The sequence below is a fragment of the Lithobates pipiens genome, unplaced genomic scaffold (assembly GCF_037356315.1).
Source record: "Lithobates pipiens isolate NorthernLeopardFrog02 unplaced genomic scaffold, aLitPip1_a1.2 Scaffold_13, whole genome shotgun sequence".
NCBI classification, from domain to species: Eukaryota; Metazoa; Chordata; class Amphibia; order Anura; family Ranidae; genus Lithobates; species Lithobates pipiens.
The window spans coordinates 40,259,795-40,286,761 of NW_027507718.1; the positions used below are offsets into that span (position 1 = coordinate 40,259,795).

A 26,967-nucleotide genomic window follows, 5' to 3' on the forward strand; every position below is an offset into this window, starting at 1 on the left:
TTATAAGCAGAACAAAACAACATTTATTGTGAATGAACAACAGTAATTTATTGAGACATTCATATCCATAGATGAACTTTACAGACAGTATGCGAATTGCAAAGGCACACACAATATCTCATGAAATACATTCTTCAAAAAGACAAAACAGTCAGAACATTTGGCAACCTGAATATTCTTACTTTTTAAGCACATGTAATAGTTGGCATTCATGAATTTTTAATATACCATTGAGGACCCTTTCAGCCCTTGGCATCACATGCCTTGTATTAAGGCAGACTATTTGAATGAATGGGCTGGCAACACACCAAAACGTTACAAAAAAAAAAAAAAAACAGCACCATTTATGACATTGTGGCAAAATTGAAAAGAAGTTCACACACACTTTACTTCACAAAAAATGTCAAAGGGAGCTCATGGTTATCAAAAATAAGGTGATTATACATAGCTCTTTCATCATAGATCATAAAACACATTGGAATCTTCTCTTGGTAATGCAAGCAGAGCTCTGATCTGACTTCCATTTCCTGTATTTATTTTTAGCCATCGCCATATATTTTCCAGCATGTCATATTCATACTATATAGACCAAGTATGTTAAACATTTGACCAGACACTATTGGGCTGCTTTAAAGAACTCTGTTAAACACTATTGTAAATTGATTTGGGTACGTTTCTTTAAAATAAAAACCTTCTCTGTAAATAAAAGTGGTTTTCTACAAGAATTTGGCTTATCAGGCACATGTGGAAGTTTTTGTTGCCCTTCCTCTCCAGCAAATTAAAGTCAGGTGGGGGCACATCATGGTTCCCTCTGACTCAAGGATTTAAAGTGGTTGTAAACCCTTACAACACACTTTGACCTACAGGTAAGCCTAGATTAAGGCTTACCTGTAGGTCCAAGAAATATCTCCTAAACCTATACGGTTTAGGAGATATTTGCCCCGAAGACAGGCACCGCTGTCAGCGGCGCACTGAGCACAGCACAGTCAACGACGAAGATGCCACACCTGTCGGCTCCCATGCGCAGAAGTGACGTCATCGCGGCTTCGCCGAATGACAGCGGCGGAGCAGCGAGACCCCACCAAGAAGATGGATGCGGCGGACTACAGGGGACAGCGGTGACTTCGCTGGCTCCTGTGTCAGGCAAGTGACACATAATGGACTACTATGCGATGCATAGTAGTCCATTATCCTTTGCAGGGAATGAAAGAGGAAGTAAACTCATCAGAGTTTACTTCCTCTTTAATGGTGTGTGGACAGAGAGAAAAATATTCTTGTCATCTATTTTTGGCCTAAGATATACAGTTGGTTTTAGCAGCATAGATGTGCATCTTGCAAACAGTAGCAATCACAAACTGATGGAACACATGGTTTTCTATGGTTCAAGCTAAACAATACCACGTGACAGCAATCACACGTGATCATAAAATAATTAAAATTGTGTGCAATACACATTGCCGTTGTGCAGACCTACATCATAGGGAACCAGTTGCTCCACAAGTTAGGATGATCAAATTTTGTTATCATAAGTGATTTTAGTAGCATGGCTAAGCCTGTGTAGCCTAAAGCCCATTACACACAATGAAATTATCAGACTAATGATCATCCATTTTTTGTTTGCATGCTAGTCTTCATAGCGCAAACAAAATAGGTTACTAAAGTACGAAAATTCAAGTACGATAGAATAAAAATGTGAAAGTGATGCAACGTATTTTCGGGCAAAAACTGTACTGATTAAATGAAAAGCATATGATCTGGTATCGTCTGAATTTTTTTTTTTTTTTTTTCACGTTTGTCACTTCGGAAAATTTCAGACAAAAGCTGTGTACGAATGATCAGATTATCATGCGATCGTTTCAAAAGCGGAATTTTGTATGATATGTGTACTGGACTTAAGGATTAGGAGCCCCAGTAATCAACACATTAAAAACGAAAACTGTAGAGCTTATTTCTAAATGATTAACATTAAAACAATGCATTTGTTTGCATTTTATAAAATGTACGCCACTGGTGTGTATATATAAGAACAAGTTGATTGTTCTTCTATATCACTGCTTTTTATTACATTATTACACCATTGTGACCATAATGAAATCTATTCTGCATAAAGCCCAACTTGGGGCTCGCAAGTCCTTTCTGCATTTGGTGCACCTGCAGCCCCAGGTGTTTGTGGCCAGGCTCAAGAACATTACAGGTCCTCTTATTCTTGCAGCAGGGAGGGGAACCCCAAGGCTGGCCATACATTATACAATTCTGTTGTACAATTTTCCTTTAGATTTACCATAACCATATAATATGAGTTCAAACCTAAACAAACACTTTCAAAATTTGCATGTAAAATCGGGCAGACCCTTGCACTACATAGTTGAAGGCAACACTAAAGGAAATGAAACAAGATAATTGTATAAATGTATGGTCGGCTTAAATGACACTGCTCTCTGTGGCATACTTTTATGGGTCAACGATGGGAGAGTGGAACCTTGATGCCCTGGGCTCACAAGATGTGGGTTGAATTGAACCCAGAAGAGGAGTGGCATCTAGGAGCCAAGCGGTAAGCATGAAGTAGCATCAGAGATCAGGTTAGTATAGCAGCCAAAGCTGCCTTTACATTTCAATTGGTTACTAGGGGATCAGTCTTATTTCTTTGTTCAGAATGGATTCTTTTTAAATATTACAAAACAAAAAAGGAACATGGAGCAGTTGGCCACCCCACATTTTGTGCTTTCTTTGATACAGAAAACTATTTCAGGATCAGTCTGAGATAGTCTTAACAGTTGTTTGACATAATAGTGGCAGAGACCCAGAAGGAGCTATACTGTATATCCTAGTAACGTTCCATTACCAAATATTTATGATGTATAGCAAATGAGGTAGTTACTGTACGTACATGACCTGTGCTGAGGACTAGTGTGAGGCAATGTACTCTACACTGCACCGACGATAATAAAAGTATACTATATATTTTCTACAAACAAAGATAATAAATCTTTGCAGCTTACGAAATTAAACTATGCTGTGTATTATCTCTAATATGAATACATACCAAGATCTAAAAAAATAAAATTGTGGTCCAAATGGTAACAAGCAACAGGCACAATATTATACAGCATGTCGTGAATTCTTGGTTATTCTGGATATTTTCAGCTGATCAACACTAAGCCACTTCTAAATGTATCAAGCTCAGTGCTGCTATAAAAATACATTCACAAATGGGTAATCAAGGCATGCATATTTATAGAAAGCACTTTCAAAAGTTTTTTTTTTTTTTTTTTTTTTAAACAATTTAACTTGTAACCCTAGGTCCAACATTCCAGTGGTGCAATTTGGCAGCTTTAAGATGTACAATAAACTTTTACAGCAGATGAATAAAATAAAATGCCATGACACAGAGACAGTATGTGGACTGCTGAAAAGTCATCCGCCATTCTCACAAATTAAAGAACAAGATTTTGGCAATTGAAGAACTGCATTCATGGACACAAGTCATTGACATAACATTATTCCCCATACTTAAATGCTATAAACAAAAAAAGAAGAAGGGGCTGTGCATTCTTTTAGGTAAAAGATAAAAATAAAAAGTATTTTGTTGGATATTGCACTTCAAATAGGTGAGGAGTTTATAAACTCTTTATGTATCTATATTTTCAATTACTATTAACTGGCTTCTGCTGTGAATACCACTTAGTGCAAATGTAAATGTAAAAAGTTGTTGCCTGTGCTTGGAACACTGAATAGTTTGCAGAACATTCAGGTCATGTTTTGATGCGGTTTTATATTATAAGCTTATTTTGGACTCGCCAAGAACATGGAAAACCCATTTGATTTGTGGCACTCTGAAGTATTAACACATCCCCCCTAGCGAACATCATAAGTAGAACCTGCATCTCACTGTTTTAGACCTTGATGGACCTAGGAATATGTTGGCAGCGTGGGTAAAATTGGGGACTACGATTTAATTTGAAGGACTGGTTATCGGTATAACCCCCCTCAGTTCAGTGAATAAAATAAGTATTTGATCCCCAAGCAAAACATGACTTCGTAATCAGTGGAGAAACCTTTGTTGGCAAGCACAGAGGGAAGACGTTTCTTGTAGTTGGGCACCAGGTTTGCACACATATCAGGAAGAATTTTGGTTCAATCTTCTTTACAGATCTTCTCCAAATCCTTAAGGTTTCTTGACTGTTGCTTCCAACTCAAAGTTTCAGCTTTCTCCATAAATTTTCTCTAGGATTAAGGTCTGGAGACTGACTAGGCCACTCCATGATCTTAATGAGTTTCTGCTTGAGCCACTCCTTTGTTGCCTTGGCGGTATGTTTTGGGTCATTGTGATGCTTGAAGACCCATCCACGACCCATCTTCAGTGTTCTGGCTGAGGGAAGAAGGTTCTCATCCAAGATTTTACAATACAATACATTGCCCTGTCCATTTCCCCTCAATGCAGCAAAGTGGGCCTGTACCTTTAGCAGTGAAACAGCCACAAAGCATAATGCTTCCACCTCCATGCTTGACTGTATGGATGGTGTTCTTAGAGTCATAGTCAGGATTTTTCTTCCTCCAAACATGACGAGTCAAGTTAATGCCAAAGAGCTAAATTTTGGTAACATTTGATTACAGCACTTTTTCCCAAGTTTTCTCTGAATCATTTAGATGTTCTTTGGCAAACTTCAGATGTGCCTTCTTGCAGATTTCAATCCGTGGCGGCATATTGTGTTACCAGTGGTTTGTTTGGTGACTGTGAACCTGACTGCCTTGATATCATTCATAAGCTCCTCCCGTGTAGTTCTGGGCTGACCCTTACTTTTCTCATGATCATCTTTACCCCATGAGGAGAAATCTTGCATGGAGCTCCAGACCGAGGACGGTGGATGGTTATTTTGTATTTCTTCCATTTGCATCGATTCAACAGTTGTCTCCTCACCAAGCTTCTTGCTGATGGTCTTGTAGCCCATTCCAGCTTTGTGCAGGTCTACAATCTTGTCTTTGATGTCCTTTGACAGCTCTTTGGTCTTGCTCATGATGGTGAGGTTTGAATGGAAGAAAGATTCTGTAGAAAGGGATCTTTTATACACATAACAAGTTGTCGTTTGGAGCACTTCTTAAAATTGACAGAACTAATATGTGTACCACATGAGCACATACTGTAGCCAGCCTGTGGGTGCCAGAACTGTTGTTGGTTGGTAGGGCATCAAATACTTATTTTACTCATGGAACTGCACCTCGATTTATAACATTTGTATTGTGTTTTTTCTGGATTTCTTGTTGATACTATAATTTAAAATACACCTATGATAACAATTCGAGACCCTTCATTTTTTGTGAGTGGGCAAACTTACTAAATCTGCAGGGGATCAAATAATTATTTTACCCACTGTATGCATCTTTGTATGACTTGCTATCCAACATTTTTTATATTCAAAAGTCTATTTTTCTTCTGTTGAAAATTCAATAAAACTACCGTAATTGAAAGTAAAAAATTGGTGACTTCAGCAAAAGCTAGAGCTACAGAAGGACCCAATTTCTCAAGCATTCATTGAAACCCTCCTGTAAGTCAACATAGAACAAAAAGAGGGAATGCTTTGTTTAAAAACAGTAACCCAGATTTTCTCATGTTTTTTTTACCCCAGAGGAACCTTTGAAATAATTGTCAGGCCTAGAGGAACCTCAGCTAAACAAATAAACCAAATTCATTACCCTTTACATTGGTAGTTATTGGGAAAAATTTTCCACGCCCCCCCCCTAATGTGGTGTTCAGAATTTCATCTTTAGACACATCTAAAAAAAGATATCTGGCGTTACGTTGCTGGCTGGGCCAAATGGAGATGGACCCAGAACTATGCAGACAAAATCAAATGGTCAATCTGACAAAGCTCAAGGAACCTCTAGGAAACTCTGGAGGAACCCTAGTTGAGAAAGGCTGTACTAACCACTTCCAATATTCTACAGGGGCTGCAGTTGCCCTTTGTCCTGTGCAGGTGGAGCTTAATGTAATAAAGACCAGTTGCTGCTGCTCTCCCTCCTCTCAGGGGGAAGGGTCTCGTCTCCACTAGAAGAAGTTGGTGTTCTGCAGGGAGACTGTAGAAAGTGGGCCCTTTGGGTTCCTCCTACAGCTCTGCTCTCTGCAAAGATTATTTACAGAACAGTGATGTCACAGCTGCTTTTAAAAAAGGTAATATCTTGGTTTGAAAAGGCATCTGGAGCACGCAATGTGAATTTTCTATCCTTTGTAAACATTGGGAATTTATGTAGATAAACTTGGGCAACAAAAATGTTTAACTTTAAGAGAAAAGACGGTCACATTTCAAATCATTTTCCTGCCTGCTTTGTTGATGCAAGCAGAAATTAAAAAATATTCCCAGCCGATTTCACCCTACATTTACAGAGGGGTAAATTAATCAAAGATCCTTTTTCTTCCAGGATCGAACAGGTATAGTAAAAACAAAATACAGGCTCTCCATCATCCGTTCTAATATTGGCAGAAAAAAAGAACTGAAAACAGAGCAGTCGAGAATAAAAAACATCAGTAGGGTGTCTCCAAGAGTTACTTCAGACACACTTTCTGGCCTACAATCCTCTTGTCATTTGATGATTATATTTGTTTAAAAAAATTCAATTATTTGAAAATCAGACACTACATAAAATATGATCTCCCAGCACAATTATTAAAATACTATAGTTAAGTCTGTTATTTAAAAAAAATAACAATAAAATGCAATAAAACAGCTGGTGTAAAGACTAAATGACAAGGTTAAAACATTCACATTGAATGGTACGAGAGTTACAGTCCAGCATCCATTGTGCCCTTTGTCTGTCACCAGTTACTCCTGGACTTCAGGCAGCTTTGTGCGCAAGAACGCAAGAACGTGGGGCCAGATCTTGTTGGTTTCCGTCCCAGTAAATGTTTCCAATACACCCTTGTTTCTAGAGAGACCACAAAAAAAAAAAAAAAAACATTCAAAGTACTGTTTCTAGAGAATATGAGCATTGCAGATTGTTCTCTACCATTCACAATCTTCAAGCAAGAACCATCTTAGCTGGATATTGATAGGGTTTGCAGTATTTCAGGTAGGGCTACGATTGCTAGTTCCTGGGAAATAATTTTGCAGAGAATAAAAATAAAGTTTTACATTTAAAGTAGGACTATAGGCATTTTGTTTTTTGCCATCTGTTTCCCAGTAGGGAGATCTACCTTCACTTCCTGTCACATAGCCAAAACAGGGAGGTGAGGGGAAATGCCCGCAACTTAAGGTAATCCACTGGGGCCCCCAGGTCACCAGAACTAGTGGCCCCTTTGGAAGATTTCCCCCCCCTTTTACTGTTCTGCACACAACCCAAAATGTTGTATTTATTTATACCTTAACTTTTGATAAGAACAATTAAAAGGACAAATGGGGTAAATCTCCCTAACAGGGACAGGGGCAGAAATAAAAACCTGGTGTTCTAAACCATCTTCCCTCTGACCAAAAAACTTAAAAAAAATAAAAATAAAAAATAAAAATAAGTTTTGCCTCTAGGTATAATATAATAATTTTTTTTCATTTTCCTTTAGTAATTTGAAATTTTTTTAAAAAAGAGAAGAATTAGAATATACTACATAAAGAAATCTCCATCTGGATTAAAAATATTCCAGAATTCACATGGAGAGCACAAAGAACATGATATTGAGAGATAACTAAACCAAAAGAACAAAAATGTTATGTTATATCAGGACATGAGGAAAGAACCATATCAATATAAAAGCAAATGGCTGCAACTCCATACCATCTAAACTAGGTGCATTCAAACCAAACAGACTTTAGCCAAAGCATGAACGTTGGCAATACCCTCTACAGCCCTGGTCAGATGGAAGACTACTTGGCACGTGATCAATAAAAAGCATTGTCAGCAATTTTCCATGATTCCATAAAAAAAAAAAAAAAAAAAAAAAAAGATAAAAAGTGCATGTCTGGTCGTCCTGGGTCAAAACACTATATGCCCTACAATTTAAATTATATTCTCCTAACTATCCAGACAGGCCCTTCCCTTGTCCCTGTTTCCCTCCACACCGCTTCTTGAACCATCTTCACTCCTTTTTTTCTTTGTCTCTTCTCTCTTTGACCGTCTGGGCCTTTTTTATTCTCTCTAAACCAAGCATGGTTTTATTACATTTTTGACCAACCAACACAAAGGAAAGTTTGATACACAACCCACGTTTCATAGCCTATTTAAACCTTTTTAATGAATCCCCTTGAAACCATTAAGCCAGAAATTGCTACCATGAAAAAAAACTGCTGCCAATTAATATTTTGTCAATTGTTTTTTATTGTGTCACTTCCTTTCATAACCATGTCCTGTATTTACTTCTATAAAAATTAAAAAATATTGTACCAGAAAAAGCAACTGTTTAAAGCGGGAGTCCGCCCTTTTTAAAAAAAAAAAAAAAAAAAAAAAAAAAGCTAGCAGCTACAAATACTGCAGCTGCTGACTTTTAAAATAGTGACACTTACCCACCCAGCGCGCCTGCGATGTCGGCACCCGAAGCCGATCTCTCGATCGTCTCTCGGGTGCTGCCACCGCCATCTTGGGTATGGGAATCAGGAAGTGGAGCCTTTCGGGCTTCATTTCCCGGTTCCCTACTGCGCATGCGCGAGTCGCGCTGCGCAATAAGGATGGTCCCCGCTGTCTCTGGGATCCGTGTGTTTCCCAGCAGGCAGTGGGGGACTTTCGGAAAGGGGCGTAGATTCTGCGGAAAGGGGCGTACCTTCTGCAGAATCTACGCCGGAAGTGGGTGCAGATACCTGTACTGTACAGGTACCTGCACCCCCCTCCCCCCTGAAAGGTGCCAATTGTGGCGCCGGAGGGGGGGGGGGATTCCAATGAGCGGAAAGTCCCCTTTAGGGTGGAGCTCCGCTTTAATACTTGTGGATGTTTTCTAGAATATCATATAAAATAAAATAAACTTACTGATAATATTCCAAAACAGGTGTGGTAAGGGCCTCGTAACCTTTCAGTCTCTTGGTCACGGTTTCTGGCTTGTCATCCTCACGTTGAATTAGAGGCTCTCCGGTGATATCATCAATTCCCTGTTCGAAATTATAAAACAGTTTATGGATTGTAATTTCTTTATTTGTTGTTTTTCCCTTGTCCGATCCCTAAACAAATGCAAACAGCACTCTCTTGCATTAGGCATCATGCACACTGCTGCTCGTTTTTGGAGCTTCTGGTGTTTTTTGCCTAAGCCCCTGAACGCACCTCAATAAAAGCCTGTATTGTCCACACACACACACACACACACACACACACACACACACACACACAGGCTTTTAGAGGAGTTTAGGAGCAGCAGAGATTAGAAGCAGTCAAAGCTCCTTCTCGTGAATGCAGAAAAATTGCATTCAGGATAGGAGCTTTTGGGCATAAAAAACACCAAAACTCGGCTAATCGTGCCCAAGTGCTAGTCACATTTAGGCTACTTTCACACTGAAGTGCCGCAAAAACAGAAATTAATGAATTAAAAGTGCGTTGCAAGGGCCGCAAAACTGGACTTTTTTTTGTCACGTTGTCGTGTGATTTTTATTTTTATTTTTTTAAATCACATGACAACGTGAAAAAAATAAAAAAAAATAAAAGGGTCCAGTTTTGCGGCCCTTGCAACGCACTTTTAATTCATTAATTTCAATGGGCAGGGGCATTTTTGGAGCTCTATTGCTCTATTTATAGCGCTCCAAACCCGCCCCAAGGATGCCGATTGCAGAAGGTTTTTTTACCATCCCACAAGTGCACCGTCCCAGTGTAAAAAATGACACATTGAAGTGAATGCAAGGCAGTTTTCAGGCGCAATTTGTAGCGCTAAAACACCTGAAAACTGCCTCAGTGTGAAAAGGGTCTTACAGTTTAAACAAACTAAAAGAATAGAGAATGCTTTAAGAACATTTGAGGAGAAGCTGGTTGTTGAAAGACGAGCCTTATTTCTTTAGAATCTTTTAAATCTGTGAATGACATTATTACCATACTTTCAAGCATATACAAGGGGGAGATTCACTAAAACTGGTGCACAAAGAATTTGGCACAGCTGAGAATGAAAACCATCAGCTTCTAGGTTGTATTGTCAAAGCTTAAAGCAGAACGCTGGGAAAAAACTTTTTCTCAGGTCTTGTTGCTGATCTCCTACCTTCACCGAATATGCCATCCATCTTCTGAGCTCTGTAATTCCTCTGCAATATCCTGCTGATGTTCAGATAAAACTGTTACTGCCTGGTTCTATCCTGTTTGTAAGAACGCTGATTGCTATTCCTCCTGTACTCCCAGCCAGTGGTCACTGCCCAGTTGTAGTTCTCCACAGCGAGCAGGGACTTCTACTTCCATCCCTACATGCTGTAGTGGGAATAGCGGTCTCTCACACCCTGGTCTGTACCGCCCACGGAGGTGGTGTTCTCTTCTGCTCTTGCCAGCACACCCCCTCTGCTTGTCTGTCAGTGCAGAGCGGGGATCGTAGGAGACACTAGCCAGGTGAAAGAGCAGAGATCTCGGGCTGTTGCAGATCTTATATATGAACACCACTCGCCGTAATATCTCGCCTCCCAGTGTGCTGTCTATCACAATGCTGGTCCTGGAGGTGGGACATTACGGCAATCCGTGTTCATATACAAGATCTGTCACAGCCAGAGACCTCCTCTCTGTCACCCAGCTTGTGTCTCCCATGATCCCAGAGACTGGGGCTGCGCCTACAGGGAAGGACCGGCGACTGGGGCTGCGCCTACAGGGAAGGACCGGCGACTGGGGCTGCGCCTACAGGGAAGGACCGGCGACTGGGGCTGCGCCTACAGGGAAGGACCGGCGACTGGGGCTGCGCCTACAGGGAAGGACCGGCGACTGGGGCTGCGCCTACAGGGAAGGACCGGCGACTGGGGCTGCGCCTACAGGGAAGGACCGGCGACTGGGGCTGCGCCTACAGGGAAGGACCTATCATAACAGTCTACTGTCTACAGGCAGCGTGTAACTATTGGCAGAAAGACCTACCTGGCCAGTGGCTCACCTTCACTCTCAGAGGTCTGGGGGCGGGGCTCTCAGAAGTGCAGGGGAGGCACTCTTAACGCTCCCTCTCGGCCCTGAAGCCCATACAGGCTACATGGGGCGTCAATGGAGCGCCCGGCCCCGCCCCTCCCTGCTGACAGAGCCTTTCTCATTCCAAGCCAAGCTCAACAGCCCGGGCCGGCGCACCACGGTGGTTGGATGGTGCAACACCAGACTCAGGCAGCACACAACAACAGCATGTGTGAGTCAGTGCCTGCTGAGTGCGGTGATGCAGTTGAAGCACACATAACATTACTAATTCTGCACTGATGCTCGGGGGGGGCGGGTTTCAACCCCCAAACCTCCCCCCCTTAGCTACGTCCCTGGGGGAGAGCACAAACATGCTTTGCATTTCTAAGGCTATAACCTACCTATCCTGCTGTGTGGTACAGAGTAGTATGGCTGGCTGCAGAATGAGGGGCGTGATTTATATTGAAGTGGGCTTGTTCTCATTTAAATGTATACAGGCCTAGTGTACCCTCCCACATTCTCAAAGCATGATGGGAAATGTAGTTTGATTACAGTGTAGCAAGAGAAAAGAATGATGTAATCCCTCTGCTAACAGCTCCTTCTTGGCAGAATACATGATGCATTTTTTAAACTACAGAGCTGACTTCCTGAAAATTCAAATCAGACTTTTCTCTTCAATGGTAAGGAATTTCACAAATGTAATAACCGTTTAGTGTTTTGTGTAAGGGGGGGGAGGGGTGTACTAATGGGGAATTTTTTTGCAGATCCTGGAGTTCTACTTTAATTGAACAAGCTGAAGCTAGCAGCTGATTGGTTACTATGCACAACTGCACTAGATTCTGTGTGCACCAGTTTTAGTAAATGTCCCCCAAAAGGTAGGTCCATTCTTTGAAAGCACTGATATTATTCTTACCCAGTAACCAGCATCAGAACAACCCTGAAAGTCAGTTAGGTAGCTCTGAAGAAATAACTCAGTCTTCGTAAGAGCCAGTTGACACATAAGGTCCATAGTTATATAGGTTCATCTTACCGAGACCTTGGGTGGATTAAATTCAGTGTTGTATACTCTGCCACTACCAGTGTGGATCCACCGAGCTGTCAGACGATCCTTAATGGTATGAAATGGCACATTCAGATTAATCACAGTGTTTATTTGATGAGCATTATCGAGAGCCTGGGCTTGAGGGACAGTTCTTGGAAATCCTAATTAAAAAGATAGAATATAATAATACCAGATCAGATTAGTTACAAAAGAAGTCACCCAATGTATTAGGTGACCATGACCCAATGCAGTCAAAAGTGTGCAAGGCTTTAAAGATGAAGTTTAATAAATCTATTTTTTGGAGATGGAGTACCAAATACATTAAATTATGTGCATTAGTGCGTATCCTATTACCTGCAGGCAACGGCTTCTGCTAGCAATCACCCTTGCAGCATCATCTTCACAGCTGCTATACAGTACCTTGAACAGCCATCTTCTGGCACTGAAAAGGTCATCAGCAGCAGCTGCTACTAAGGAAAGTTGCACCACTCGACCGCCTCTTCTGTCCCCTCTACCATTCATATTTCTTGTATTATTACATTCCCACAATGCATCATGTTCTGTGAATGGGCAGAGTTGATTGTGTCATTTAACTGCTCCTCCTCCATTCACAGAATGTGGTGCATTGTGAAACAATAGTAGTAAGAGTTCTGTAAATGGCAGAGAGGGCAGAAGGAGGGAGGGTGCAACTTTTCTCAGTAGCAGTCTTCACAAAGCCGGAAGACAGCCTTTTAGGGCAATATCGAGCAGACGCACAGCAGAGATAATGTTTAGCGCAAGCAGTAGCCTGCAGGTAATATGAATACACCAGGGCTCGACAAATCCCAAGCGCCAGGTCACCATAGCAAAAAAATGGAGTAAAAATATCCATAAAAATAATAGGTTATGATGCAATCACTGTTTTTGATAATTTTTTATATTATTGAACTTTTGCATAGTATTTCATGCATAATTTTATTTCAAAATGTTAATTGGAGCGCTGCAATTTTTATGGTTTTGTAATGTTTAAGAAAAAGTATACTGCTTCTTTTTGCAAGCAGCTCTTTTCAGTGTGTAGCACAGATTCTCAGTTTTTTTTTACCTGTGATACACATACCTAATGCGTTTGGTGCAGGGTCCCCACCAAATATATTTCATACATACATACATACATACATACATACATACTGGAGCTAGACAAGGGGCATAGATGCCTGATGGGTGGATACACTTTAACCACTTAAAAACCAGGCCATTTTTTGCAATACGGCACTGCGTCGCTTTAACTGAAAATGGTCGTGCAACACTGTACCCAAACAAAATTGATGGGTTTTTTTCCCCACAAATAGAGCTTTCTTTTGGTGGCATTTGATCCCTCTGTGGTTTTAAGATTTTTTGCGCTATAAACAAAAAAAAAAAAAAAAAAAAAGTGCGCCAATTTCGAAATAAACAAATTTTTACTTTTTGCTATAATATCCAAAAAAAAAAAAAAAAAAGAAAATAATAATAATTTCTTCATCAGTTTAGCCAATATGTATTTGTCTACATAATTTTGGCAAAAAAAAAAAAAAAAAAAAAAAAAAGCGTTTATTGATTGGTTTGCACAAAATTTATAGTGTCTACAAAATAGAAGATAGATTTAACTGCATCTATTTTTTTACTAGTAATAGCAGCGATCATCGATTTTTAGCTGTACAGCGACATTGCGGCGGACAGATCAGGCACTTTTGACACATTTTTTGGATCATTGATATTTATACAGTGATCAGCGCTATAAAAATGGGGGGGGGGGGGGGGAATGGGACTGACTGGAGGAGGAGATAGAGCGCTGTCCCCAATCACTAGGAACAGCAGATCTGTCTCTCCTCCCCTGTCACAATGGGGATCTGTCTGTTTACATTCACGGGTGGACGGCAGACATCACGGCAACGCACATCGGCTCCAGCATCGTGCGCGTGCCCCCCCTATAGCTCTTAAAGCGGCCGATGTACAATGACAGCTATTCGCCCAGGAGAGCCAACCTGGTCCTTAAGCAGTTAAGTTGAGTTGGAATTATTTGTCCAGTGGTTCATTGTTGAGGAAAATGCATGCACACTAAAAACGGTCTGAATTTAACCACTTGCTTACTGGGCACTTAAACCCCCCCTCCTGCCCAGACCAATTTTCAGCTTTCAGCGGTGATGCATTTTGAATGACAATTGCGCTGTTATAACAATACTATACCAAAATGAAATTTTTATCATTTTTTTCCTACAAATAGAGCTTTCTTTTGGTGGTATTTAATCACAGCTGGGGTTTTTATTTTTTGCTAAAACAAAAAAAAGATGGAAAATTTTGAAAAAATAAATAAAAAATAAAAAATCATGTTATATAGTTTGTTTAAACTTTGCAAACAGGTAATTTTCCTGCTTCATTGATATGCGCTGATAAGGCGGCACTGGTGGGCACGAATAGGCACAGTTAAGGCGGCACTGATAGGCACAGATAAGGTGGCACTGATGGCCACTGATAAGATGGCACGGATAGGTACGACTGATAGGTGGCACTGGTAGGCGACACTGATGTGCAGCACTGTCCAGGCACTGACAGGTGGCACTGTGGGCACTGGTAGGCACTGAGGATCTGATGTCCCGCTCAGTGCCGCCGGTGATTGGCTTTTTTTTTCCCCCTCGCATTGTCAGCGCGAGGAGAAAAAATTGCCGATTACCGGCTGTGTTTACATCACGTGATCAGCTGTCATTGGCTGACAGCTGATCACGTGGTAAGGGGTCGGAATGGACCCCTTACTCCAATCTGTGACCCGGTGAGTCTCATAGACTCGCTGATCTCAGAGCGCGCCCTTCAGGGGGCGAGCAGGCCGCTCGTGCACGGGACGACGTCTCAATAGACATGTCCCAGCAACGCATTCAGCTATAGCGCGGATCCCTAGTGGTTAAAGTCTAGGTCAGTGATGGTAAACCTTGGCACCCCAGAGGTTTTGGACCACTACATTTCCCATGACAGCCTCATTGGCTGAAATGCATCGAAGCTTGATCATGTCATCGCCACAACACACAGGAATCTAGCCAAGGAACCGAGCCAATACCGCAAATGAGCAGTTAACAATGGATGCCGGCTGGATCATTCCCTAACTAAACACATGCTGAACACACCGAGTGCCAGGCTTGTTAGACACTGGAACATGCGAGTGTACCCATGTTTTTTGCCACATTTTATAAATAAAATTACAGTTTTACGCTATGGGCTCCCCCCTCTGTCATTTTTCTCAACATCCATGGAGTAATTGCAGTGTGACCAGCCAGTAAAGATACCATCTAGGGGTCTGATTCTCCACAAAACAAAAGTGACCACACTAGAGGGAGGTGGTCAATGTCTATGGTGAGTGCACATCCATGTGGGGCACCTGATCAAAGCACCAAACCGTGGCACACATTTGTTAATTTTCTTCACAATTGTGCGACTTTATAGAATATATCATTTCAAGTTGACATATTATCTTTTGTATGCATAAGCCAAGCGTGGCATCTGTTCAGCTTTCATTTCCCATGATGTGCACTCTGCAGTGTAGGTGAGCATCATGGGAAATTTGGGGTTCCAAGGTTCGCTCACTGGTCTAGGTCTTCTGGTAACTGCAGAAATTCTGTCTACATAAAACATATTTAAAGCTTAGATCCACCCATTTAAAAGTCAGCAGCTACGAAAAGTGCTGCATACTTTTAATAATCAGACACTCATCTGTCCCACGGTCCAGGGATGCGGATGCAGGAAGCCTCGCTCCTCTCCCCCTCCTCTCTGCGGAGCCGGCATTCTAACTGTGGATGCCCAGCTGTGGCTTCACAGCCCACTGCACACGTGCGAGCCGTGATGCGTGCTGTGAATGGCCAGGCAATCTACTGGGACCTGTGACATGTCCCAGAAGATTGCAGGGAGGGAGGGGGGAGAGGTTTCATAGTTTCATAGTTAGTAAGGTTGAATAAAGAAACCAGTCCATCCAGTTCAACAAGAGTGAGTGTCTACAATTGTCCCTATCCCTGTACATTGCACACTTGGTCCCTACCATCAAGGAGCCCACAATCCAAGGTCCCCATTCATATACTAGGGCCAATTTTGGACTGAAGCCATTTAACCTACCTGCATGTCTTTGGATTGTGGGAGGAAACCGGAGTACCTGGGAGGAAACCCACGCAGGCACAGGGAGAACATGCAAACTCCAGGCAGGTAGTGTTGTGGTTGGGATTCGAACCAGCGACCCCTCTTACTGCTAGGTGAGTGCTAAGCACTACACCACTGTGCTGCCCAAGGTGATCTTCCTTCCAGTGCCGCGGCAATAGGTGGGAGCTGGGTTCCGCTAAAAACAGGTTACCCGCTCCCCCCTCCCCCCCCCAAAATAAATGACATGGCAAATGTGGCATGTCAGGGGGTCACCAGCACTTAAAGCGGAAGTTCCATTTTTAGATGGAACTCCACTTTAACCTGATCACCCATACTCATCTGGTTAGCCTTTCCGAATCTCTCGGCTGCTAGTGGAGACACTTCTTCGATATACAAAAGGAAAATTTATTGTACATCATCATCCATCAAAACCTTGCTTACCATCCAGCAGCCAGTTGTGTTCTTCCATGTTGTGTAGTTCTTGTAGAATAAGGTTGGTGATCACATTATCTGGAACAAGCTGGCCTTGATCAATGTACGACTTGGCAACAACCCCAATTTCTGTGGAATAATGCAAAAGCTTAAAAACTTTTTTGTCCAGTACATATGATAAAACAAGCATTCTACTGGCCATAAAGAGACAATTCAGTCAATAAACTGGAATCCTGTCTTTTTGTTTGAAGTCATTCCGTAGCTGAAAAGGGGATTTGTTGAACTCCAATTTACACCCCCCCCCCCGCCAAGGTCAGCTCTGCACTTTGACATGTCTCAACTTTATATGACCTTTTCAACACAGCTTTAAAAATCTGCTCCTTCCAAAACGACTGCCTGTAATACGAGACTATCAGAGCTCAGACAAAAATATTTTAATCACCCATAACCCACCCATTCTTCCAATGTTTGCAGGCGATGCAGAGAGGCCAATTCACAGTTTGTTGAGCTTTTTAAAACACAAATGGATCTTTGAGCACCATTTGCATTTTGTAGCATGTAAAAACACATAAAAATACCAAAACAAGACCATTCACTTCTGTACACCGAATGGTTTACTTGGCAGCAAGATTAAACAAGAGAAATCCATGGAACCCTCCATCCTAGATACACAGCACAGATGGACGCATCTTCTGTGTGAACCGACTGTCAGACGACCAAAGCAGCGACTGCAGATGATTGGCTGCCATCAGCTGACTTTTCCCCTGACCAGTTCCTTCCATTTCTCTATCAAAGTTTGTCAAGCCAGGTGGTGTTGGCAGGGTGACCAACAGCTCAAATTTCAGCCAATTCACAGGAACTGGCTAAAAAATTCAAGCTGTGTATGGCCAACTGCCACCCAAGCAAAATTCTGACACTTATTTCCTACATGTAAAAATCTTTTTTTGCTAGAAAATTACTCAGAACCCCCAAACATACATATTATATATATAGATCTCTATCATTATTTTTTTTATTTATTTTTTTTTAAACGGAGACCCTAGAGAATAAAATAGTGGTCCTTGCAATTTTTTTTATGTCACACAGTGTTTGCGCACTAATTTTTCAAACTTTCCCTCCCCCCCCAAAAAATTGCAACACTTTAATTTAAAAAATAAATTTACCCCAGTTTTTTGGTATAATGTGAAAGATGATGTTACACCAAGAAGTCACGTGATGACATGCGTCGGAACAGACAGGCACCAGGAGTGACATCAGGCCACTAGATCGCTGCTCGTTTTGTTTTTGGATTGTAGACGTGTTTGTTATGTGAGCACCTTTATTGGCTGCAACTTAATAAAATACCCGATTTTTACATACTTCACTATCTGGGTCCCCCCACTTTCTTTCTTCATGTTATGTATGCATCTATCTGGGGTGATTGCCATTGTTACTGATTAACACTGAGGTGATACAGCACTATAAATAAGGATCATCCACCAGGTTACCAAGCCTTACCAGGATATCAAGCTCCATTGATGCCCCTCTGAATATTATTATACGTACGGAATGCTAGGAGGCGATCTACTGCAGGATCCCAGATTTGCTCATCACCACTAATAATTATTACGCTGTTATCTAACAGCAGCAAGGTAAGGAGCCATTGCACACTGAGGTGTTTTTACACCGGGGAGGACTTATCACTTATTCACAAATGGTTATACTTGCACAGAGTTTTACTTGGAGCACAGCACTTTATTCATTGCACCTTACGTATCATTATCCGTTTGAAGATTTATGTGCACTTTTGGACTTTATTCTTGTACTCTGTCAGCACGTGCACTTTTACTTTACTATCCATCTGGATGCTATAATTTTGGAATCATTTGTGCACTGTGAAGTATATTTTGAGATTATTACATTTTTGAGCACTTAGCACTTTATACTGTATATTACGATTATTTGCACATTTGATGTATACCATGAATATATAGCACTTTATATTTTTAGTGATTGGATACCTACTAGAGCACGACACCACTCATTGATTTTTTTTATATATTTTTTATTTTTGGTACGGATTGACCAATCCGGTGTTTGCTGCAACTAGTGTTTCGCTTTGTTTTGATTAACCACTTTCAGACCGGACCATTTTGCTGGTCAAAGACCAGACCACTTTTTGCGATTCGGCACTGCGTCGCTTTAACTGACAATTGCGCGGTCGTGCGACGTGGCTCCCAAACAAAATTGACGTCCTTTTTTTCCCACAAATAGAGCTTTCTTTTGGTGGCATTTGATCATCCCTGCAGTTTTTATTTTTTGCGCTATAAACAAAAATAGAGCGACAATTTTGAAAAAAAAAACGCATTATTTTTTACTTTTTGTTATAATAAATATCCCCCAAAAATATATAAAAAAAACATTTTTTTCCCTCAGTTTAGGCCGATACGTATTCTTCTACATATTTTTGGGAAAAAAATAAAAAAATAAAAAAATAAAAAAAATCGCAATAAGCGATTATTGATTGGTTTGCGCAAAAGTTATAGCGTTTACAAAATAGGGATAGTTTTATAGCATTTTTTTTTTTTTTTTACTAGTAATGGCGGCGATCAGCGATTTTTATTGTGACTGCGACATTGTGGGGGACCCATCGGACATTTTTGACACATTTTTGGGACCATTGTCATTTATACAGTAATCACTGCTATATAAATGCAGTGATTCCTGTGTAAATGACACTGGCAGTGAAAGGGTTAACCAGTGGGTGGCAGTGTAGGGGTTAAGTGTTCCTAGGGGTGTGTTACTAACTGTGGGGGGGGGGGTTGGGCTTTCATTTAGTGAACACTGATCTCTGCTCCAATCACATGGAGCAGAGATCAGCATCACTAGTTGCTAGGCAGAATGGAGAAATGCTGTTTACACGGCATTTCCTCCATTCAGCCGTCCTGTGAGACGATTGCGGGGATGCCCACGGCGATCGAGTCCGCGGGTCCCGCGATCGGACTCACGGGGGTCCCGACCAGCGCGGGAGTGCGCCGGCGGCGCGCTCCCGATGGCAGGGCGGCATTGAAGATTGGACGTACATGTACGCCAATATGCCTGCCCGTGCCATTCTGTCGACATACATCGTCGTGCGCTGGTCGGGAAGTGGTTAAGGTAGCACTGGAATATTCATCTTATCTAAATAGATACATGTCTTTCTTTAAAATTGTGCACACTCATGGAATGGTGCCAAACTTCAGTACTTAAAAATCTCCACAGGCTACACTTCAAATTTTTTTTACAAGTTATCAGTTTAGAGTGACATAGGAGGTCTGGTGCTAGAATTATTGCTCTCACTCTAATGATCATGGCGGTATCTAACAAGTGTGGTTTGAAAGTCGTTTAAATATGCGGGCGCGACCTACATATGCTTTCGCTTTTGCGTGCAAGCTTGCAAACGGGGAGCTTTAGAAATTCTTATTTTTTTTATTTTTACACCTTCCCTATTTTTTTTTTTTTCCATCACTTTTATTCCTATTACAAGGAATGTAAACATCCCTAGTAATAGGAATAGGGCACAACAGGTCCTCTTTGCAGAGAGATCTGGGGTCTATAAGTCCCCAAATTTCCCATCTATGCTGGCAAGCCTGAGATCAAAAAAAAATAATAATTGATTGCAGGCTTCCCAGCAAAAACGGGAGGGTTTACATCTTCCGCTGCCAGAAATGACGGTCATGACGTCGCTCCTGACCTCCGAGGGTTATAGAGATGGTCAGCTCTAGGATAAAAACGCCGCCACCGGCAGATTCAATTGCACTGGAAAGTTGAAAGAAGCAGCTGCAGGCATCATTTAGATATAACCACTTTAAGTCCCGGACTCGCGCAATACTGCACCTTGGGACTCCATAGAAGGAAGTGATCACTTAGGCCGCGTACACACGGGCGGATTGTCTGTCCAACTTAGTCCGCTGAACCGTGTTTCAGCGGACAATCCGCTTGTGTGTGGGCTTCAGCGGACTTTTTCAGCGGACAATCTGACGAACAAAGTCTTACGGAATTTCCGTAAGACAGTCCGTTCAAACTTGGTTTTGTCCGTCCAAACTTGGTTTCAGCGGACAGTCCGCTCGTGTGTAGGCAAGTTGGACGGACTAAGTATGGCGCATGCTCAGAAAGGATTTACACGGCCGAAGGTTGCATTGCAGTGTATAGGACGTCGTCTTTCTAGTCCCGTCGTACGTGCTGTACACGTCATCGCGCACGCTTTCAGCGGACTGTCTGCTCATCGTGTGTGGTCAAGTCCGTTCATGCAAATTTTGAACGGACTGTCTGTCGGATTGTCTGACGAACTTAGTTGGGCAGACAATCCGCCCGTGTGTACGCGGCCTTAGACATGAAATATGAACAAAGTTTCAATCCAGCACTTTTGTCTGGTGCTTTGTTCCTCTTCTATCAGCATGAATCACTTCTGACAAGTTTTCCTGACACCAAGAGAAAAATAGTGACAGGGGAGGAACCTTCAGCTGATTGACAGCTTCAACTCTGTCCCTGTGTGAAGGGGAGTTCTCCTCACTGAGCTCTGCAGAGAGTAACTTCAGCTCTCTCTATCCCTTTTTTTTCTGACAGCTCAGACAAGCTTTATAATTCAGACATTTGAATAGAAGTAGAGAAGAGAGGACTGCAGACAGGCAGATCCAACTTATGTAGAAGGATTGGTTTCATCTCTGTGCATCACCTGAGGCCAGTCACTTCACTGGGTGTATGGAAGGGATTGCAACAATTTTCAAGTGTGAGTTTCTGCAAGTACAATTTGGTACAGATTTACCCTATAACTGGCCCAACTAATCACACATTTACTGTAAAGCCAGCCATAGACAGTTTGAATCTCAGCCAGTTCAGCAAGACCGGCCAAGATTTGAACCATGTATAGGTAGGCCAATTGTAACCAAGTTGATCAATCAATCAACTTGGGTACAACCAGCTTGTTGGATTTTTTTATGTGATTATTGCTAGCGGCTATAGCTGCTAACAATAATCACTGTGTTTTCTACTGGCAGGGATGGCCCCCTCTACCGCAAGAACACAAAAGCTCCACAGGAGGGATTCCCCCATCAACACCGAATGTGTTGATGGATGAATTGAGTGATTTTCTTTCCTGAAACTCGTGGTTGCAGGAAAGAAAAATCACAACATCTATAGCCAGCTATAGTTTGTAAAAACAAACACAAATGAGATTGGTAGTGGCCGGCCTAACAATTTATGGGTACAATTTGATTGCAAATCTTAAGTTTAGGTAAAACCAGTATGCAGCATTAACTGAAGTTAATATTTAAACAAAGCAGAAAAGTTGTCTAGAGGTCACTACCGCCCTTTTGTCATCTGAAGAGGTGTGAAAGTTAAATATGACTGTGCAGTTGGGCTGGCATGTTTGAGTTGTGTTGTTTACCATACAACCGTCACACACAGAAGACAAGGACATTATACTAAAATACTGTACATTGTCTGCCCACGTGCTAGGCACAGGTCACACCATTGTGTTCATTTATAAAGGCATTCCAAATGTGACTGGCTGCTATGGGCAACACATATTTCTCTTTTTAAAATGAAAGAAGCACAAGTGGGTCAGGAGAAACAAAATTATTTTTAAACACACGGACAGTCTAAAAGCCTGTGCTATATACTAGTGATAGACCGAAATATTGTCTGAAAACGAGAGTTAGACTTACCGGTAACTCTGTTTCTGAGAGTCGTCCAGGACAGCACTAGAGAGATAGGCTCCACGTCCAGAGGCAGGAAACACAATCCAGATCTTTAAAGGGCGGTCTCCGTCCCTTTCCCTTCAGTCTTGTAAACGAGAACTTCCCCGGAAATGGCTTCTGTAACGACAAAAACACTTGTCCAGCATTATAACAGCATATAGGGAGGGAATCCATGCTGTCCTGGACGACTCCCAGAAACAGAGTTACCGGTAAGTCCAACTCTCATTTTCTCTAGTCGTCTGTCCAGGACAGCACTAGAGAGGATCAACGAGAACTTACCAGATTGGGGGGGGGGGGGGACTACCGCTTGAAGGACCTTTCTCCCAAATGCCTGATCTTGCGCTGAGATAAGGCCCAAACTGTAATGCTTCATAAACGTCGAGTAGCTTGACCAAGTTGCTGCTCGACAAATTTGTTCTGGTGTTGCTCCAGCTCGCTCTGTCCAAGAGGTCGACAGTGCCTGTGTAGAGTGAGCCATGGGGGAAAAGGGACATTCCATTTTCATCCCTTTGTAGGCTTCTACAATAGCTTGTTTGATCCACCTTGCAATTGTATTCTTTGAAGCATGTGACCCCAATTTTTTACCCGCATGTAAAACAAATAATGATAAAACAGATACTGTAAGACACAGGCTCTCACATCCAGTTGGTTAAACTCTACCTCCTTAGGATTAGTGGGGAACCCACAGAACGAAGGTAAAACAATTTCCTGTGTTCTATGGAACTTTGTCACTACTTTGGGTAAAAATCCCGGGTCCGTGCGCAACACGAGCCTATCTTCAAAAATTTGTAAAAAACGGCTCTTTCACCGAAAGTGCCTGAAGCTCGCTAATGCGTCTGGCGGTGGAAATAGCCACTAGGAACACTGTTTTGAGCGTGATCCATTTCAAGGAAGGTCTTCTTCCCGAGACTTTTTTACCCATCCCTGTAACACAATTGACAGGTCCCATTTGGGTAAAATTTTGAAAGGAACAGGTTTAATCCTGGTCAACCCCTTAATGAACTTGCTGACTAGCGGGTCTGCGGCCAGAGGTTGATCCAAAAAAAAAAAGAGACAGGGCCGCAATTTGTACTTTTAAAAAGGTACTAATGGCCAGTCCCTTATCCGCACCGTCTTGTAAAAACTCCAAGACTGTCGGGATACTTATAGACACCTTTTTAGTGTCCAACCATGAACAAAAAACCTTCCAATACTTAACGTAAATTGCTTGGGTTACCCTCTTCCTACTAGAAAAGGAGTGTTCTAATCACCCTATCCAAGAGCCCCTTAGACTTCTCTTCAGACGCCAGGCCGATAACTTTAGGGTCTGTATTTCTGGCAACAGAACTGGACCCTGGGACAGCAGATCCTCTCTCTCAGGCAGTATGAGGGGAGGCTTGTCTGTCAGGCCCAGCAGCATTGAGACCCACGGTCTCTTCGGCCAATACGGAGCCACCAGTATTAATGTGGTCCGTTCCTGCAAAAGTTTCCTCAGGACTAGAGGAATTAGCTTGAATGGGGGGGGAAGGCGTAGCAAGTGCGAAAAGCCCAGTTTTGTGCCAAAGCGTCTATCCCTTTTGCCCCTGCCTCCCTCTCTAGGGAGAAGTACACTGGGACCTGGGTGTTTGCTTTCCTGGCGAACAAGTCCACCTCTGGAAGACCCCATTTGCGCACTTCAGCTGGAAACTCTCCCTGTTCAGGGACCATTCTGATTCGTACACCCGGTGTCGACTCAGAAAGTCTGCCAGGTGGTTGTCCACCCCCTTTAGATGGACCGCTGAAACCGATTCTAGGTTTTCTTCTGCCCAATGCATGATCGTACTTGTTAGCTTGATCAAGGACGGGCATTTCGTTCCTCCCCGTTTGTTTAGGTAGGAAACTGCCACTATACTGTCCGAGAGGACCTGTACATGGTGGTCCTTCAGATCCCTGGCAAACGCCCTTAAGGCTTCCCAGATTGCCTGCAACTTCCTTTCAATTGGCCGATCTCTGGGGCTGCATATTCCCCCAGCATCCTTGGGCTACTTTCGGCCCCAAGTGGGCCCCCCAGCCCCAAGCACTGGCATCCGTAGTGATGCGGACAGACACTGGAGGAGACTACCATAGACCCCGTACTAGGTTCTCCTCTCTTCCACCAAAGAGACCTTCTGGTCTTTGAGGATAGATGGATAATCCCGTCCAGGGGTTCTTGTGTCCCGTCCCAGCTGCTCAGAATATTGGCCTGAAGGCACCGTAAATGAGCCCTTGCCCAAGGAACCACAGGGATTGTTGCCACTAATAGGCCCAACCCTGCCATAGATGAGCGGATGGAAATTGTCCGATTGGACTGCAAAAAGGTTACCATCTCTTTCACCTTTTCTACTTTTTCCCCTGTGAGGAAGACTGACACCAAATCTACCAGGAAACCTAGGTACTGTATGGCCTGTGTTGGTGTCAAGTGCGACTTTTCTTCGTTTATTAACCACCCCAGCCATTTTAGGCAAGAGATGGCTACCCTCAGATCTCCCTGCAGTTGGAGCTTTGAGGGGGCGAAGAATAAAAGGTCGTCCAAGTATGGTATGACAGTGACCCCTTTCAGCCTCAGAGGGGCCAACGCTTCTGCCAGGACCTTGGTAAATATCCTGGGGCAAGAAGATAGACCGAATGGCAGAGCACAGAATTGGAGGTATCGGATCTGCCTTCCCCAAAGAATCGTTATCCTCAAATACTTTTGAGAGTCTTCTCGAATGGGGATGTGTAGGTACGTGTCCCTCAGATCGAGATAGAGGCCATGAAACAATTCGGAGGGAGTACTACCTCACAGTAAAAATTGTTTCCATCCGGAATTTCTTGTAAGTTACCCACTTGTTCAGTAACTTTAGATTGAAAATTAACCGGAATTTGCCTGGCGGTTTCTTCACTACAAAACACATGCGAGTAGAAACCGTAGTTTATTTCTTGTGACGGAACTGGCACTAGAACCCTCTGGTCTATTAAATTGCCAATTTGCGTCAGCACAGCTGTCGCTTTCTGGGGATCCTTGGGAGGCTTGGTCAGACACGTCCTTGTAGGTGGGGTGTGCTTGAACTGTATTTTGTAACCCTCCCTGATGATCCTCAGAATAAAAGTATTTGGGGTAGTCTTTTCCCACTGTGGGAGGAACTGCCCAAGTCTTCCCCCCACAGGGACCAGGTCACTGGGATTTAGTGTTTTTTTTTTTTAGAAGAGGAAAAAAGATTGCCTGTTTTTCTCCCATCCACTGTTGACTCCTTAGAGGTCTGTCCTTGTGACTGTCCCTGCCTTTGGGGACGAAAAAAAGCGTTTACCTGTAGTCTTTTTGGGTTTAACAGGAAAGGCCTTCTTATCCGCAGTACGGTCCAGGACTTTCTCAAGATCCTGCCCGAACAAGAGGTCTCCCTCGAAAGGGGATGCCACATAACCTCACTTTTGAGGCCGAGTCTCCTGACCAAGACTTCAACCAAAGTGCCCTGCGAGATGCGTTTACGAGGGCAGCGGTCCTGGCTGACAATTTAACAGACTCCGCGAAGGCATCTGCCATATAACCTGCTGCTTTATGTAGCATAGGAAGGGACTCCAGGATTTCCTTTCTGGAGGTCCCCCTTCCAAATGGCTTTGCAATTGTTCCAGCCAGACCTCCAAGTTGCGAGCCACTATTGTCGTGGCCATTGCAGGTTTTAAATGAATCAGGGTTACTTCCCATGACCTCTTCAGCAGCACCTCCATCCTTTTATCCATGGGTTCCTTAAGAACACCCATGTCCTCAAAGGCGAGGTCTGTTGCACACTGGGAAAAAGCTGCGTCTACCTTGGGCACTTTGTTCCAGATGCAAGTGGGGTCCTCGCTGAAGGGGAATCTCCGCTTCATACTTTTAGGAAAAAATAGCTTTTTCTCTGGCTCCTCCCACTCTCTTGATAGAATCTACCAGTGTGCTATGAACCGAAAAAACCCTGACTGAATCTGCCTTTAGGGTCTCATACATTCGGTCATGCAAGGACAGGGAGACTGGCTCTTTAATTAAGCGTCTCATAAATCACCCCCAGTAAGGCATCTACCTCCTCGAGTGAGAACCTGTATCTGGGAGACCTTGTCCCTTGAACAGGAATATCTCTGGATGATGCCGTCTCACTTAGGCCATCCAGTGAATCAATTCCTCTTCCCCCGATTCGTCAACTTCGTCTGGGGTGGAAGCAGGGGGGACTGCGGCTGGTTTTGGGGTCTCAAGGTTCGCTAGTATTGTCTTGATGGATTGCATTTCTTTCTGTACTCCAGAAATCAAATCCTTACAGGCTCCCGTAGCTTCCTTATAGACCAATTTGTCTATGCATGGTTTGCAAAGGGGCTTAGACCATCCTTCTTTTAATTTATTCATACATGAAGGACATCTCTTGTTCCTGACCTGACCTCTCTGGTTCTTTGGGCAGAGCCCAAGACAAGAGAAGGAGAGAAGAAGGAAAGGAAAAACAGACAAGCTAATGTCAGCGAAACCTTAGCAAAAATAGGATGCCTTCACCAAACACCTATGTGCACCCCACCAACCGCTAACAGGATTCGCAAGACTCTTTAGTCCGGATCCTGTTTGAGAGAGGGAGGCAGGAAAAGCACACCTGGACCATTTCAGAATGCCTTTGCATTGATTAGTCCATCAAT

At 42.8% G+C, this 26,967-nt stretch overlaps 1 protein-coding gene across 1 annotated transcript in view; it reads right to left on the reverse strand.

The window, feature by feature from the left end:
• Positions 1-26,967, reverse strand: part of AK3 (adenylate kinase 3) — a 45,121-nt gene continuing 18,154 nt past the window's right edge. Inside the window, exons 2-5 of the mRNA XM_077475036.1 lie at positions 16,634-16,753; positions 12,050-12,222; positions 8,941-9,059; positions 1-6,918 (exon numbers count right to left, since the gene is read on the reverse strand). Coding sequence (XP_077331162.1) covers positions 6,816-6,918; positions 8,941-9,059; positions 12,050-12,222; positions 16,634-16,753 — 515 coding nt within the window. The 3' untranslated portion in view covers positions 1-6,815. The remainder of the gene's footprint in view (positions 6,919-8,940; positions 9,060-12,049; positions 12,223-16,633; positions 16,754-26,967) is intronic.